The sequence below is a fragment of the Drosophila albomicans genome, chromosome 2L (genome assembly GCF_009650485.2).
Source record: "Drosophila albomicans strain 15112-1751.03 chromosome 2L, ASM965048v2, whole genome shotgun sequence".
In the NCBI taxonomy this organism is placed as follows: domain Eukaryota; kingdom Metazoa; phylum Arthropoda; class Insecta; order Diptera; family Drosophilidae; genus Drosophila; species Drosophila albomicans.
Window position 1 is genome coordinate 5251007 of NC_047628.2, and position 17345 is coordinate 5268351.

At 36.2% G+C, this 17345-nt stretch overlaps 1 protein-coding gene and 2 long non-coding RNA genes across 3 annotated transcripts; 2 read left to right on the plus strand and 1 right to left on the minus strand.

Moving 5' to 3' along the window:
* Nucleotides 1–1564: 1564 nt before the first annotated feature.
* On the plus strand, nucleotides 1565–2322 carry LOC117565480 (uncharacterized). Its single transcript, XR_004571879.2, has 2 exons — nucleotides 1565–1840; nucleotides 1997–2322. It is a non-coding gene; the product is annotated as an uncharacterized LOC117565480 (long non-coding RNA).
* Nucleotides 2323–4508: 2186 nt separating this feature from the next.
* On the plus strand, nucleotides 4509–5813 carry LOC127565182 (uncharacterized). The gene is made up of 2 exons (XR_007954570.1): nucleotides 4509–4752; nucleotides 5426–5813. It is a non-coding gene; the product is annotated as an uncharacterized LOC127565182 (long non-coding RNA).
* Nucleotides 5814–7272: 1459 nt separating this feature from the next.
* Nucleotides 7273–10047, minus strand: LOC117565114 (odorant receptor 30a). The gene is made up of 7 exons (XM_034244073.2): nucleotides 9736–10047; nucleotides 8921–9059; nucleotides 8587–8851; nucleotides 8413–8512; nucleotides 7813–7914; nucleotides 7649–7756; nucleotides 7273–7570 (listed from the first exon to the last, which is right to left on the minus strand). The coding sequence occupies exons 1-7, from the start codon at nucleotides 10045–10047 to the stop codon at nucleotides 7469–7471; spliced, it is 1128 nt and encodes a 375-aa protein (XP_034099964.1). The 3' UTR covers nucleotides 7273–7468.
* Between the last annotated feature and the right edge of the window lie 7298 nt (nucleotides 10048–17345).

Here is a 17345-nt window from a genome sequence, read left to right on the forward strand (position 1 = left end):
AATAGCTGTAATTGTCATTGCGTTTCGGACCACACAAAAAGCGTTAGAATTGACAATTTAAACTATAAATACTAAACCAATGTGAAAGAAAAGTATTCTATGAATGTCAAGTGTAATTATTTGACTTATATCTGATATTTTTTTCTTTTTGCCTTAAAATTTGCTAAATTTGTAGTCTGTCTTGACTAAAAGTTTTAAATATTGACAGACAAATCCTTTAGCCTTTAAATAAATACAGCTGCTCTTCTACCCTCGGCACGAACTACAAATAGTAAATCCCCCAATCCCATCTCAGTTAAAGTCATAAAACAAAACTGCGGGCCACTGCAGGCAAACAGTATAAAACCCTTGAAATAACCCTCGCAGCAGCAACAGCAGCGATAGTAACAACAACAACAACATAAAACACTTGACCGCTTGACCTAAATTTGACAAGTTTTTCGGTTCTTTTTTTTTGTTGGCGCCGGATTAAGGAACGTGGACATCAAATGTCAACAGAGTGAAACTGAGCGAGGTAGTGGAGAAGAGAAATACAAGAAAAATGGTTTAAAAATTACAACACGTACGCAATTTCAGGCTGATGCGCATAAAATAGGCATAAAATGCGGGGCGTGGTCGCACAACTATCGAGCACAGCTTCAACTGCAGCAAGGGTTATCAGTTAATGCCCTTTAGGCAGGCGAAGAATCCACCTCATTAGGCAATCGCCTTAGGGCGCAGCATCGAACTTGGCCCTGATTTTCGCCAGCTACTTGAAGAAGCTTCTCACACGCTTCCAACTTGCCTCAGGCAAGGTGTTGAAAATTGATTTGTGCTCTGATAAATTTCTACTTCGTTGTAACTTCTGTCTGCTTTGAAGGTTCTGCTCGTTTCATTCATCTGCCACCTGACATTGCCATTGAAATTAAAGATTGCCTGCTACTCGATAGCATCCCTTACTTCCCCCCGCACCCCGTTTGGTCCCATTCGCCCAAGGCGCACGTACAACATTTTAGCACACTATTTAACTAGTGTTGCGCAGATCCACGCAGTGACTGCAAAATGTGTCAATTTGGCGTCAAACACATTGATGGGCAGCAAGAAGATACAATGTACTGCAACATTAGCTAGACTATAAATATACCCTATAGTGATTGAGAGAACGTACCCATACATTTTTTTCGTTTTTTTATTTAAATTATTTTGTAAAGATAATTTTTAGAAATGTAATATTCTAGTTAACAAATTTTAAATTTGCTTTACTGTTGAATGACTAGATATTTAACTCTTATCTTGATTTCAAAATTTGTAATACTATTGCGATAATAAATTTTTAAAAATCAAAATAAAAAATAAATATTTTCTAATTGGTAATTTTAAATGCATTAAATTTATGAGGTGGAATACTGATTAACAAGTGTAAACCCTTTGTTTCTGTTTTTTAACAGTGTACAATAACAACAACGAGAATAGCGGCTACAAGACGACAACAACACATGTTTACTTTAGCAATAATCAGGCAGCGTCTAAAATGGAAGCTGGCTGCAATGACATGAGCAGCTACCGTTTGGTAGCTTTCTTACTTGTTTAGTTTATTGCGTCAGCATCTTAGCTCTCACTGCTTAGGCTTTTCGTTAATACTTAGCTTTTCGTCAGTGAATCCAGAATTTTCGATTCAAGTTATCAAGCAGGCGAGTATTGTGAATGTTTTGGGTAACATCTAGACATAGTACAGTATAGTATATTTCTAAAATTTGTGCTGAAAGTAGCTAATTTTACAACTTTTTTTTTTACCTTAATCACAACAATTTTAGAAAAATTTTACTTGTAAAATATTTTTATACGACGAGAAGAAAAAACTGTAAGTAAAAACCAGTTGGTATTATTTTTAAACCTATTGCTGGCAACCAATTTTACTTTTTGTTTATCTTTTTTGAAAAAGTTAGGATCAAAATAATTCTTAAGCTTTTATATTTTTCTTAAAAAATGCAATACTAATACTTTACTCTTCCCTCAGAAAACAATGGCTGATCAGCGAAATGTTACACCCAGCACAAACAAAGCCTTCGAAACTTTTATTAACGCATATTCATCACAATATGGAAACGATACGCTTTCTCTGATTCAAGGTGGAAAATTGTGGAATCGAATGTCCGAAGTTCAAAAAAGTAAATATCGACGTATGACGCAACTTGTTAACAGAGAAGGGGGCGACGGTTGTGCTGCCCTCAAAAGCGTAGGCGAAAACCGAGATGCGCTCCAAAACCGAGATGCGCTCCAAAATAATAAATAAATATTTTCTAATTGCTAATTTTAAATGCATCAAATTTATGATGTGGAATATTTTTAAAGTGTGGTTCATCTGATTAACAAGTGTAAACCCTTTGTTTCTGTTTATTAACAGGGTACAATAACAACAAGAATAGCGGCTACAAGACAACAACAACACATGTTTACATTAGCAATAAAACAGGCAGCGTCTAAAATGGAAGCTGGCTGCAATAACATCAGCAAAAGCAGCTGCTGCCACGCCCTCAATCCCACTCCTCCCACTCCGTCCGCCCGTCTAGCAGCCAGCTATGAGGTGTTTCGCTGTCTCACGTACGCGAAACCAGTCACTGGCAGAGCTTGAGAATGGGGGTGGGTAGGAAGGAGTAGGAGATTCCCCGCTCGGTTAGGCAGACAATAACTATAATTGTCGCATCAGCGTTTTTGCTCTTGCCTGCAGTAAACGGCAAGTCACTGCTGGTTGCCAGCAGAGGAAGAGCGAGTAGGGGAGGAGGACAGTGGAATGCCATTAAGCAACAGACAGGGAAATGCCGAGTGGAGCAGCGAGTGCCACGCATAGGCAGCAGTTCCTTTGTGTATGTGTCTACGTGTGTGTGTGTCTGTCTGCCTTTCTGTATAGGGCGCATAAAAAATTCTTAAATTAAAGTCAATTTGACGACTCGTTGGTTGCGGGAGAAATGTCTGAGAATGCGAGTGGAATGGGCTTAAGCTGAAGTGAAACTTAATGCTGATTAGAAAAATTGAAGTGATAATGTGTGGAATTGAAGCTGCGATAAAGAATTGCGAAATATTGGAAGAAAAATTGCATTGTCGAAAGCCATTATTCAAAGATTGGAAAAAATTTAGTGAATAGCAAAACAGCATTTAGACAGCTGTATTTAAAATTAGCTAAGCTAATATAGATTATTTGTGTTCCATCTATTATTCATTTTTAGGGTTTATTTCCACATTGAAATTAAAATTAAAAGACACCCATCGTATATGAAGCAAAATATTGCATTGCAAGCAACAGTTAATTATTTTAATAAACAAAAAGTAGAAAAACTTTTCAATTGAAATTTACGCCTACTTACTATGGGTCCTAGCTCCTTGGCTGGAAATCTGGTATATTTTTCACTATATGGTATATCTAAATAAATAAAAGAAAATCGTGTTAGTTACATTATTTATATCTCAAGAACGGCTTTACCGATATGACTGAAAATTTGTGAGGAGGTAGCTTAGAGCCAGGAGAAGGACATTGAATACCTACCAAAATCGTCTTACGGAGATATATCATTAAAAAGGGGGGCTCACACTCGTCTTATTAATTAAATTGAATCTTTCCCCACAAAATCGTAAGGCCAATCCTTGAAAGTTTGTGGTTTGAATGTAAAATATACATATATAAAATATATGCAGAAACTATAATAAATTATTAATGTACTTCATTTTTTTTTTTTTCAAGAAAAAAATTAATTAATTAGAAAATCAACTTATTTATTGCCTTTCAGGCGGAACAGAATTCGCCATTCGGACAGATAGTTTTGAATATAGTACTGTACTACTATACCTAAAATAGCCCCTGGTATATTTTTAGTATATTGTGGTATATTAATTTGGAATTTGGTATATATATAGATAAGAGTATTATAACTTTTATAACAGGTAGAAGAAGGCTATTCCGACCCTATAAACTATATATAATATATAAATTATAATAATATAAAAATAATATAATAATATATATATATATATATATATATATATATATATATATATATATATATATATATAAATTATATATGTATGTTCTTGACCAGCGTCAACAGCTGAGACGATCTAGCCATGTCCGTCTGTCTGTCTGTGTGTCTGTGTGTCTGTCCGTCTGTCCGTATGAAACACTGGATCTCAGAGACTATAAGAGATAGAGCTCAAATTTTTTTTCGACAGCATTTGTTATGTTTGCACGCAGATCAAGTTTGCCCACTTCGGCCCCCGAAAATCAAAAAATTTGAATAACAAGCGTAATTACAGCGAATTTTGGTATATACAATAATACCTATAGTAGATCAGATAAAATTTGTCGAAGTTATTAAAGAAATACTTTTATATAGGCAATACCGCTCACTTATTAGAGGTTTTATTTGTTTTAACTGACAACCTGGTATATTATGCCGTCTATGGTATATTTTGAATGCGGTACTATATCGATATATCACCGTTTGGTAGCTTTCTTACTTGTTTAGTTTATTGCGTCAGCATCTTAGCTCTCACTTTTCGTTAATACTTAGTTTTTCGTCAGTGAATCCATAATTTTCGATTCAAGTTATCAAGCAGGCGAGTATTGTGAATGTTTTGGGTAACATCTAGACATAGTACAGTATAGTATATTTCTGAAATTAGTGCTGAAAGTAGCTAATTTTACAACTTTTTTTTACCTTAATCACAACATTTTTAAAATTTTACTTGTAAAATATTTTTATACGACGAGAAGAAAAAACTGTAAGTAAAAATCAGTTGGTATTATTGTATTGGTATTGGTATTGTTGTCCGTATGAAACACTGGATCTCAGAGACTATAAGAGATAAAACTATAATTTTTTTTCGACAGAATTTATGTTTGCACGCAGATCAAGTTCAAATTTTTACCACGCCCACTTCCGCCCACGCAAATCAAAAAAATAACATGTTTTGGTATATATAATAATTACTATAGTAGTTATGATTCCTGAAAATTTAGTTGCGATCAGATGAAAATTGTCTAAGGTTTTAAAGGAATACTTTTGTATGGGCAAACACGCCTACTTACTAGGGATCTTAGTTGCTTTAGATGACAATCTAATATATTGTGCCGTCTATGTTATATTTTGAATGGTGTACTATCTCGATATACCAAATATACCATTTGACATATTTTTAATATTTTTTTTAGTATTTTCGGTATATTTTGAAAATAATACCGCAATATTTTGCCTTTATTAAAAATATAACTTTCTTACTTGTTAAATCTGTCGCTGGTAACCAATTATATTTTTTATTTTTCTTTTTTGTTAGTTAAGTCTTAAGCTTTTATATTTATTTATGCAATACTTTATTACATATACTTTATTAACAGCGCACGCTGATTTCACGACTCGATATACTTCTAGCTCTACCCACACTTCTCTTCCCTCAGAAAACAATGGCTGATCAGCGAAATGTTACACCCACCACAAACAAAGCCTTCGAAACTTTTATTAATGCATATACATCGCAATATGGAAACGATACGCTTTCTCTGATTCAAGGTGGAAAATTGTGGAATCGTATGTCCGAAGTTCAAAAAAATAAATATCGACGTATGACGCAACTTGTTAACAGAGAAGGGGGCGACGGTATGTGCTGCCCTCAAAAGCGTAGACGAAAACCGACATGCGCTCCAAAACTGAGATGCGCTCCAAAGCCGAGATGCGCTCCAAAGCCGAGATGCGCTCCAAAGCCAAGATGCGCTCCAAAGCCGAGATGCGCTCCAAAACGGAGATGCGCTCCAAAACGGAGATGCGCTCCAAAACGGAGATGCGCTCCGAAGCCGAGATGCGCTCCAAAGCCACGATGCGCTCCAAAATGCTCTAGACCAGGTCCTGTTACCAACAACGGTTATCTAAATTTTCTTCGCTCCTTTAGACGCAAGCACTGCGGTCTGAGTCCAAATGATTTGGTAAGAAAAGGAGCTAGAGCTTGGATCAGACTCCCAGAGGTTAAAAAGGATCGTTATCGTCGCCAAGTAAATTAAAATTCAATATATTAATAATAATAAATACTCTAAATTATCACTTTTCCCCTAAGGCTTGCAAGCTAAAAAGCAATCCATGCAGTATGGAAATCGAAGAGTGACGTTAATAATTTTTTTATGAAGGTGTCAAAATTTAATGTAATTTGTATCAAAATAAATTTGTTTACGGAATAGGATTGTATTTTGGGGTGGTAAAAATTTAAATCGTAAATCAGTTAACAGTTTTTCTGTGTATTTTTTCAGTTACACGATATTTTATAGAGGTGAAATGGAAGCTGAACTCTCCACCGACCAAATACAGAAAATGTATGTGACGGGCAGAAGGAGGCATAATATATATATTCTTGATCGGCGTTAATAGCTGAGATGATAGATGATCCGTCTAAGTATCTAAATATATGTATCTATATTACATCAAAATTGTATTGTGCAGTTTTAGTTGAATGTGCAGGCAAATAAATGTAATATTATTAATGTAGTATTAGAAAAAATATTTTATTAAAAAAAAAACAAAATACTAAGTAAATATATCAAGAATCAAACTTCGTAACTACATGATTAAACCATTCAAACTAAATGTTTGTATCAGTAAACAGACCTTTGTCCTTAATTTAATTAACCCCACACATTTAACACCGAGAAAGAATGTTTGTTCAATGAACCACATGAGATTTACTTACTCATCTAAGTGATGAATTAATAACTTGTGGCTTTTCTGTTGCCATGAAAAGAACAATTTTAGAGAATACTCATATGCTGTGGTTTTATCCTAAGGATGCTCAGTCATTTTATTCGTTCTGCTTTTAAATACTTGTAGACTCGTGCTCGTATATAAACAAATCAGTTTCCAATTTCTGCATTAATTAACTGAAATGAAAACCAAACAATTTACTTAGCCAAATGCTACCAGACATTTTCAATGAACGGGACAATGTGCGAAGCTTGTAAGCAATCCAGAAAACAACATTCGAGTGGACTCTTTGCTCACTCCACCTGCCTGCGGGCAACATTTACTTTACGAGAACATTTTAATCTAATTTAACACACTTTAGATTTATATTTGCTTAAATAGAAGTTATCTAAGTGGCACGTGCCGGGCATACGTAATGGTCGAAGTCCAAGTCAACAAAAGACAGCCACAAACGCTGGTCAGCTGTCGTTTTTTTCAGAGACGAGGTCCACAGAGAGATAGAGACGCAGCCAGCAAAAGAAACAGAGACTGAGAGCTAACAATGAACCCCAGACGCATTTTTATTATACTTTATTTCTTGTCTTTGAACGTGAAAATGCAATTCGGAATGCATTGGCCAATCGAATTGCGGAGAACGTTTTAAACGTTTATTGGCCAAAAGCTAAATGCAATCAATTTTACAGATGCAGCCCCCTTCAAAAAGACCAACAAAAGGATAACATCATAGAATCCTTAGAATAGATAAGCACTCGAACTCAGCCATAGACTCGTCGTAGCAGAGTGAAGAAGGAGTAGATGACGTTCAGCAGGGACTGCAGCATCTTCAAATTCATCGGATAAACGCCACCCACAAGTATCTAAGGAAATAAGTGCAAATAAGTATCCATCAGACATATCGTTAATATTTAATCGTATATGAGAAATGTTGCATTTACCGCCAGCGGTTTTTGTGAGCGCATTATGAGAAACTTTAACGTCTTTTGTGTTTCCACATCGAAGTCCATCCAGTTGCTTTCATAGGCGGCAATGCTTATGTAGAAGCTCTGTAATTCAGCTAAATGTGAATGATATTCTTTGATTACATTAATCGTTTGGCTACCTGAAAGTAGAGCTCATTGGCCACATAATAGAGAACAGAACTGTTGGCAAATATCATGATCATATAGGCAATAACAATTACAGTCTGGGCGATTGTTTGGGCCTTGGGGAAGTAAAATGAATAAGTAAATAGACAATTTATTAATTCAAAATATAAAAAAGTGTTTAAAATATCTTTGTTTAAAATAAATATTTTTTTCTTTACTTTAATATTTTTGAGATTTAAATATATAGAGATATTTTATTAATTCCAATCTTACTAATATTTTTGTAACCACACTTTTTGATTGAGTTTTTAATTTTTTCGATCGTCATATTGTCTGTTCATTATTAAAAATCAGTCGGTAACCAAATAGCACAAGTAAGAAAGCTACAGTCGACTATGCCTTACTGTGAGATACCCGCTACCCATTTTTAATAAAAAAAATTAATATACCATAAAATACGAAGACCGATTTGGTATATCGGTATACAATGTTATTTACATTTGCTTTAAAAAGCCATAATAAATTCCCCTCTATCCTACGGGTAGCGGGTAAAAACATCATAGTTGCAATTAGTTCCTTTGACATCTAAATAAATGATTTCAATTTGGACTTACAATAATCATAGAAAAAAGCAGAACACACAGCATTGCTCCAAAGCACAAGAACTCCACCAAATGCAGATTGGTATTCAATTGATTCATTGCATTCACAAACCTATGAAATGGACCTTTCACTTTGAGTTGTTTGCAGGTGGAAAATGAAAGGCAAATATGCTGCGTTGCGCTTACCCTTCCAGCTTGACCTGATATTGTATGCACCATATAATTTCTTGACGCACCCGCGACACCGGCAGACGTTGCAAGCTGCGTAGCTTGTGTTGCAACACGCGACACATGAGGATGGCAAACAATGTGAAGGTAACCACCAAATTGGTATACGGAATGTACATGCAACAGCCCATAGGCGCCATTATGGCCTGAACCACAAAGAAGAACTCGTAGTAGGGACTGGCGTATTTATCAATACCTGGCACATACATGCCATAGGGCAATACTGCAAATAGCAAAAGCAAGTCCACAAATTGCCAGTAAAATAAACAACAAGAGTCCAACGTTTGCTTACCACGTTCCGTGCCGAAAATGGGATAGGTCACAAAGCCAATGCAGCTGCAAGTGCCCATTAGCAAATTAATGCGTCCAATCGAGTTGGAAAGTCGTGTGGTTTCCAACACCAGTTGGGCAATGTGTTTGTCCGTGGAGTTCTACAAGTAAGAAACACAAATTCGATCAAAATAAACTAAAACACATATATAAAAAGAAAGCGGGATACAATATTGCTGCTAAAGAAATTAAGTTTCAGTTTAAAAACATCTTTATCGATTACTGTTGTAAGACACAAGTGTTATTTAAAAAGTGTGAAGTTGGGAGCCTTAAAAATGTATCTAATAGTAGTAGACTTGTGAAAAATTAATGTTGTGAAAATAATATTTTGTTTATACACATCGATAAATGCATGTGTACAGAAAATGAAATAGATTTTCGTAGTGAAAAGACGCCAATATAAACGATAAAATCGAATGACATAATAAATAAACACAGAAAACTACTACTACTTTACTTATAGCATAATGACAAATTTGTATGGGCCTCAGTAGAATTATTATTAAAAAAAATAACAGACAAATTCTCAGTTTAGAAAAGTAAATATTAATGTCACAGTTTCAAATTCAAGTTATTCAATATATGTAAATATGTTTATATTTCTATTGTTATATATATAAATATAATAAATATAATATAAACTTGTACTTATGTTTTTAAAATTTTTACAGTGTGTTTTACCATTTCATAAGAAGTAATTTTTTAACACTTAGTAATAATTTATGCAATCAGAAAAAGAACTTATATATTAAAATACGAATTGTTTCGCCCACTCACCAGAAGCTGAAGATAGTAGCTCTTTAACAGTTCCAGAAATCCCTCGTATTGCTTTCGATGCAGAATCAGCAATACACCACGAACAATAGTGTTGGTAAAAAGCACCGCTAGGTAAACATTGCGTATAATGAAGTCCAGGGGCTCGGTGCTCAAGTAGACATCAAAGTATTGAGTTATATTGGTGAGCACATAGGGTGTCATTGCCACATAGCGTCGCCAATTATGAACGTACAGATACGACCAGAACTTCATCAGTTTCAGAGTGTTGCCAAAGATCGGCATCTCTGTTGTGGCCATCGCTTGGAGCTCCATGATGAGGCAGAGTCTATTGTCGCAGGAAGTTTGAACTGCGCGAGTGGCACTCGAATTACATTTATAGACTTCGCAGTGGCTCAAGTGGTGTTGAAGGTCTTATTACCCCTGTATAATTAACGGCTTTCGATAAAGGGTTATTGATTGCTCCTGGACGGGTGTTAATTACCGTGTTATTGCCTAATTAAAGGTGTATCACGTTGAAATTACAGTGCTGGCTATTATACTGCTTTGTGGGCGTTGTGAGAATTCCAGGCTTCAGTTTTATTTAATTTCAATTCGGATTAAAGATTTTTCATGTCAACCTTTGTCGTTGCAAATAAACCAGGTCACCACATAAATTTTAGCGCGTTTTTTTGGCAATGTTTACAGGCAGCAAAAAGAAAAGCGAGCTCAATGACCTGGCTTGGCAGTCGAGTGGTAAATATTTACCTGGTGTCAACAGTATCCGGCGTGTTGACAGTTTTATGGCCGGCGAGCCAGTTGGAATTCAAAGAATGTGCCGAAAAGTACTGGAAAGATCTTTAAAGTGTTCGAATACACGACCTAGGCCAATTACCGGGTGTAGTCGTAAATTGCATGTATGCAACATAGTGCTTTTTGCAACATACGAATATGCGATCCAAATTGTCTGCGGACTCCGCACTTGACCTCTTTGATACTGATTGCGGTCTCGACATTTGTAATAAGCGTCGAAAGGCAGACCAAAAACTTTTAATTGCACACAGGGTCTGGCACAACAACAAAACCAAAGTGGGCGTGGAGGCTGGATGTTGCATCCTGGTATCAGACAGGGTTCAGTTTGTCTTCCTGTTTGCTTTGCCAACACTTTTTGGCCAGCCAGACAACAACTACAAATTGAAATTTCCCAGCCTTGGCGTCCAAAGTTCTGCCACAAAAAGTTATGTTTTTGCATATGCGAGACGTTGATTTGTTGACGTTGTTTTTGTTGTTGGTGTTGCTGTTATTGTTGCAGTCAGTCGAATTAATGACTGCTCTCCGCTTGTCGATAATACACACGAGGAGCTCTATAGTGTGGAGTCTTTGCGTCCTGCGTCAAATTAAATGCATAATTACTTGATAATTGGATTTGTGGTCGGCTCAACTGGGTGTGCAAAATTTTCTAATTAAATTGTTTAGTGGCTGGCGAGACCTAAAGCGCCACTCCCCAATTGCCACTTGATGGCGCTAAGCCTCAGGCACGTACTCTCCACGGTGGCTGCCAAGTGGCTGCCATCAAGTGTCTGCCACCCGCTGAGCGCCGTGTCGAGTGAACGAATAGTCTCCCATATTGTTTTGATACCCTCGAAGTCGCAGCACTGCAGTAGAATGTGATCGGGATTATTAAAGCAAGTCGAACTAACGCTAATCGACAAACAGCTGAATGTATTTTTCCAATGTCAGAGATCTTTATTAAAAGCAGAAGCTAGAAAGCTACAGTCGAGTCTGCTCGACTGTGAGATACCTGCTACCAATTTAAAAAAAAGGAAATGTGCGCGATATTAGTTTTGAAATCCTAAGTGAATATACCACAAATAATACTAAAAATATATCAAGGACTATATTGATATATTTATATAGTACTATATTCAAAATTTACCATACAGTGCAAAATATTCCTGGTTGTCAGCCAAAGCAACTAAGAAGACGGAAGTTAGAAAGGATAGTAGAGAGGCAAAAATTTTAAACAAATTTAATCTGAATCAGACGGACAGACATTGGACAAAGTGTGTCGTCTTAATTGGTAACCCTGATCAAATATATATATACTTCATGGGGTCGGAGATAACTCCTTCTGCCTGTTACATACAATTCCTGCACGCACATGGCTATAATACCCTTTTATCCTATGGGTAGCGGGTATAAAAAGTTGACACTAAATCGTTTACTAAGTGGTATCTGGCACTCGACATGCCGCAGATATCTTCTCCGATTTCTTATCTGCCAACTTGGCGTGCGCCGCTTTAAATAAGTAATAAACACCTTTTCTGGATCTGGGACGTGGTCTGCGCACCTTTCGGCGTAATAAATTTACATGCTGCTGCTGTTGTTGTTGTTTTTTGTTAGGGAGACAGGCAGAGAGCCTCACCTGGTAAGTGGAGGAGGGGGGTGAACAATCTCAGTCGGCGCACATAGTTTGGCGCTTTTAAAATTTTCATAAGCAGCGTCGCAATCGTAATACAAACGAAATTTATTGCATACACTCAGGCGGCATTGCCTGCTAACTTATTCATATGAAATTGCCTGATTACCGCCCACCCGTCGCGACCTCAGTCTCCCTCTCTCTCTTTCTCTCTCTGTCGCTCCCAAATGCTCTCTCATGGTATTGGGACGTGTTTGAATTATATGCCGGTCATGCCATGGCAGTTGAGATTGGGAGATTTTTACCCATGTAATGCGCCTGTTTGTATGGCAATCGCTGCGCTGCGCCGCATTTTTTATGAACTGTCGGGCCATGACTTTTATGATTTGTATTTTTGGGCTTGCTACAGGAAATTGTAGTGCCATTGAGTTGTGAGTGTGTGAGTGCGAGTGCGAGTCCGTGTGTATGCCAAGTACCAGCCAACTCACAAGTGTGTAGTTTCGAGTCACAGAAGTCATTGAATTAAGCAAATGGTCAGGCAATGCGCCAACGGGAAGGCGAAGGCGAAGGGAATGAATAAGTAAATTCCATATACGATTGCTGAAAGTATACCTTCAAGTACTGTATTTAGTTGTGTCTGTGCTCTATAAATGACATTCTGGATGGATTATTGGACAATAAAAACGTATTGGAATACGCATCATGAATTTTCATATTGGAAATGCTAGCATGCAGTACATTCAAAGCACATGTTAACATTTAGAATTAAATATCAATAAATTTATACTCAATAAAAGTGATATAAAAATGTATCTTATTTATTCTATCAATAAGAATATTTATCTTTGATACTTAATTGTTAAGTATACTTAAAATTTGAGATATTTACATTTCGTTGGAATAATTTAAATAAATTTTATTTATATATATATATTTAGGTACAAATTTTGTTCGCATAAATATTTCTATACAGATTTCTGGTGCTCGACACCTTTGTCTCACTCATTTTAATTTGCTGAACAACCTACTACAGTTTGTGTGTGTGTGTCTACGACAAACTTCAATGACAAACTTTCAGGTTGTATCAATATTTTGGCCCTGTACAAATCCCCTTACGGCATACAACGCAACGCATAAAATCTAAGGAGCTGCACGTGTTCGAAATCTCAGCCACACACTCTACTCTGCACTTCACATAACATAAGAACACACATCCACACTGTGGTTGTGGAGAACAACAACATATAAACACCTTGGCAAAGCACTAAAATATAACTTAATCCCAATGAAATTGATATGAAATTTTACACTGACTGTTTTCATCTTTCAGCAGCGAGCACAGAGAACACAGGGCGAATGAGCAATGTACCTGCACACATAGACTCGAAAGTTTACGCCGTAAATATGTATATGTGTATGTGTGTGTGTGGGAGTATACAATTTAAATTCCACACATGTGAGGTGTGAACATTTTTGGTGATTTGCTTGGCAAACTTTTGTCACTCTTTCACCTACATGGTAGATATTTCATCTCTTTCTCTCAGTCTGGGCCATTTCATGTCTCTGTGTATGTTTCAATGTTTTTTCCTGTTTAGCTAATTTGCTGGTTTCTACTTCTTTTCTCTCATTTGTGAGGGAGCTAACTTTGATGTTTACTTTGATAATTTTAGATTGAAAAAGTTTTCGTTGCAAGCATCGGGTCACGTCGCAGATTTGGTGAAAAGTGAAATTATACTTGAAGAGAGTGCGGAATGAAGCCGTCTCGGCTCCTTAGTGCTGCACTCTTTAAGTTCAAATTCTACATATTTTTCCTTTTTTATGTTTGAAGACACAAGTTTCATTTATAGCCCTCAATAGCAAACTGACACAGAATTGAACAGCGACCTTGTACCAGATTTTCTTTTTGGAAGCGGTGCCAAGCTGAGACATCTTTGCTCGTCTTTTGTTTCGTCCTCAAGTCTCAGTAGGCGGCTGGCTCGCTGTTGAGCCACGCCCAATCGCGTACTTTACAATTACTTTCTGCCAGCCCTGTCCCTTTGGCATCTAATTTTATCTCACTTATTGCCCCGCTCAGCTCACAGCTGCTTAATTTTTATACTTGACGCACGCTCGTCGCCTTCTAAACGACATCCCTTGAGGTATGCAACACAAAGGCAACGGGCACAAAGTTTTCCGCTTTCCACATTGTTGTTGTTCTCGCTCTCTTTTTCTCCTGCTGTCGCTGTTTCTGTTTTATGCTGCTTTGGTAAATAATTTGCCTGCGGGGGTCTGAGAAAGTAAGTAAAACAAAAAGTTGCTCGCTTTGTCGAAAAAAACACAGTGCAAGCTTCCAACTTGTGTCAGCCAGATACTTCCATTAATTACTGAATTTACAAAAATAAAATCTGATATTGTAAATATAAAATTTTAAATTCTGAGTTAAGTTTAGTTTTAATTAATTTTTGTTATATTTTGTTGAAAGTTGTTTTAAAATTGCATTTTACTTACTTCTTTTCATCATAAAACAAAGTCTAAATAATACTACTGTAAATTTATAGTCAGTTCATTAAATAATAAACCTTGGTAATAAGATTATGTAGTGTTACGTTTCTTATATGTATTATTTTATCATTAACTTTAACTGTCTCAGGAGATAATGTTAAAATGACTTGCACTGTTTTCCTTGTCATTTTTAAAATGTAATTTTCATATTATTCTTATAAAGAGTTTTCATTTACATATAATAATAATAAGAATAATATACATATATAATGCTATAATGCGGTGATAAGATTTAAAAATATTAAAATAATATTAAGCTTAGTGAATATAACAAAATTAGAATTCCGGTAACAAACTCTAGAAAACATCCAGCCCACACGCATTTGAATTCTCAACCCAATATTAAGTATACGACATGCTTTTACAAACTGACAAATATTTGGCCAGAAGATGCACAACAATTTTGCTTATTTGTCAGAATGCCACAAGTTGTGAAATGTTTATCATGGAAATTACAGCTAAGCACTGCACTTGCCTCTCTCACGACTCCCAATGCAATTCATAAAGCAAACCTCAAGCGAGCAAAGTAACCACGAGTAAGGAAAGGAGGAAATACTTACATACTACGAAGGTATAAGACATAAGAAAACGACAGGCGTCTTAGCCACAGCTAAACAAGTAATTTTGAGCACATTTCACTTGTCATATGACACGTACTTACTTTGCACTTTCCACTTCTTACACTTCTTACCCTTTCCCTTTACCTTTCCCATCTACCACACCCAGTTTACATTTGTATCTGTCTCACTCGATCTTACGGTTGTCTGGCTGCCGCTGCCGCTGTCGTGTCTCGAAGCAATTTTCCTACTTACCGCCGAGCAAGAAGTTGCAAGTTTCTTGCATTTGCCTGCCACCTTGCACCATAATGCGCAGATATAAGATACAAGTTTACAGGCAACGCTTTGCTTTTTAGTTGGCAATTTCCTGTTGCAGCCAAGCCTTAAAGCTGCACATCGATGCTACTCGAAATCATAGTGGGAATATTAAGATATTCTATCGCAGAACTAGCAATTGTCTTTATGACTTTTTCAAGAGCCCTTTTAATGGCCACGTTCCGCCAATTAAAACTATAATTACCCAGCATAAAAACCAACCGCCAAATAATACAGACTTAAAGCTCAACTGCCGTAACCTCTGCAACTCCTGAAAAAGTGCAGACTGCAACTGACAGCAACAACAAAGTTTCATATTCCAGCAGTCACTGGCAACATAAGCCAGATGAAGCGAATGAAATACAGGTGTGGCTATCACCTTTGGAACCAAGATAAGCTGACAGCTAGCTGAGGAGTTGTGGACCAACTTGGCGTATACGCAATGTGTTTACTCCTGTTCTAATTAAGCTCAACTTTCTTTTAATAAAATAGATGTCCTCCTACCACAATTTAATTGTGTGATTGATGATGCTGCCCTGCCAAACATTTTCATTAGATGCTCGCACATTTCCAATTGCAACTCAATTAAGATGGAAATCTCGCAATAAAAGAAATATCTTCAATGCGGCAACCACTTGGGCATCTCGAAGTATGTAAGTGTGAGAGTTCATATTGTACATAGTTTCTTTTTCTCCATTTCAGCCCATAAATATTTGTGGCAATAACAAAGGCCGGTCCTTGGGTTCAAAGTCCAAAGCCTTGAAGGTTCTAGCAGCTGTAATTGGCACACAACATGGACACACAACGTGTGTGTGTGTTGTTCGTGGCATTGTGGCCGTTGTGTGTTGGTATTAATGAAAAAGGTTGCTTCATAATGTCTTTGTTTGGATTTGATTTGCTTCTCAGGGTCCTTCTATGCGGCCTGTCTGACAAATTGTAGACGATTAAGATTTTTTATCTGACAGTTGGCAAGCTTTACGAATAAACGTGAGCCTTGAAGAGCCAAATACAAATTTAAGTTTTATTTAATATGAATATCAAACTGTATGATGCTATTAGAGGTTTAATTTTATTTAACTAAAAGTGCGGCTATCTAAAGTGGAAAATTATTTAAAAATATTCATATTTTTCATAATTAATAATATTCATAATATATACTCAGCCAAAAGAGTGTTGTCAACGAGTGATGAAAAAGCCATCATATTTGAACGATAATTTAATATTAACATTGATAACAATGAATAATTGTCAAAAAAAAATTTTATCCTAAACATCTGCTTAAATGCACAAAGTGCTAAATGTTTAAACTAAAGGAAATTTGTCGCTATTTTTATCACTAGTGAAAAACAAACTGAGTTAAGACAATGCGCAATGCATCAAACCAGTGAAAACAATGACTAAAATCCATAAATTATGCTTCGAATTGCTTTTGCATCCTTCCGATTTTACCGCGATTATTTCTTGTTCTCAGATTTCAAATGAAAGCTCGCAAATGTTTGTATTTCGAAGAAAAGGGCAAATTGTATGGCAAAAATGTTATCAAAACATTTTTAGGGTCGCTATAATCATTGAATCACTCTTGAAGACAATTATGTTGAATAAAGAAAATGAGTTTTGCTAAAAAAAAAATGTCTTTTACTATGATAGGCCTGTTAAAAATCCATCACATTTGATCGAATCCAATATTATTAACAATAAATAATTGCCAAAAAAAAAAAAAAATAAATCTTAAACATATGTTTAAATGCAAACTGCTAAATGATTTAACTAATGAAAGTTTCGCGCTATTTTTATCACAAGTC

What these genes read in the sequence shown, in the direction of transcription:
- LOC117565114 (XM_034244073.2), bottom strand. Translation starts at nt 10,047, where the DNA reads ATGGAGCTCCAAGCGATGGCCACAACAGAGATGCCGATCTTTGGCAAC. An exon ending in CCAATGAGCTCTACTTTCAG is followed by an intron (nt 7,757 to 7,812) that starts GTAGCCAAACGA and finishes GCTGAATTACAG; the next exon opens with AGCTTCTACATAAGCATTGC. An exon ending in GCTCACAAAAACCGCTGGCG is followed by an intron (nt 7,571 to 7,648) that starts GTAAATGCAACA and finishes TTATTTCCTTAG; the next exon opens with ATACTTGTGGGTGGCGTTTA.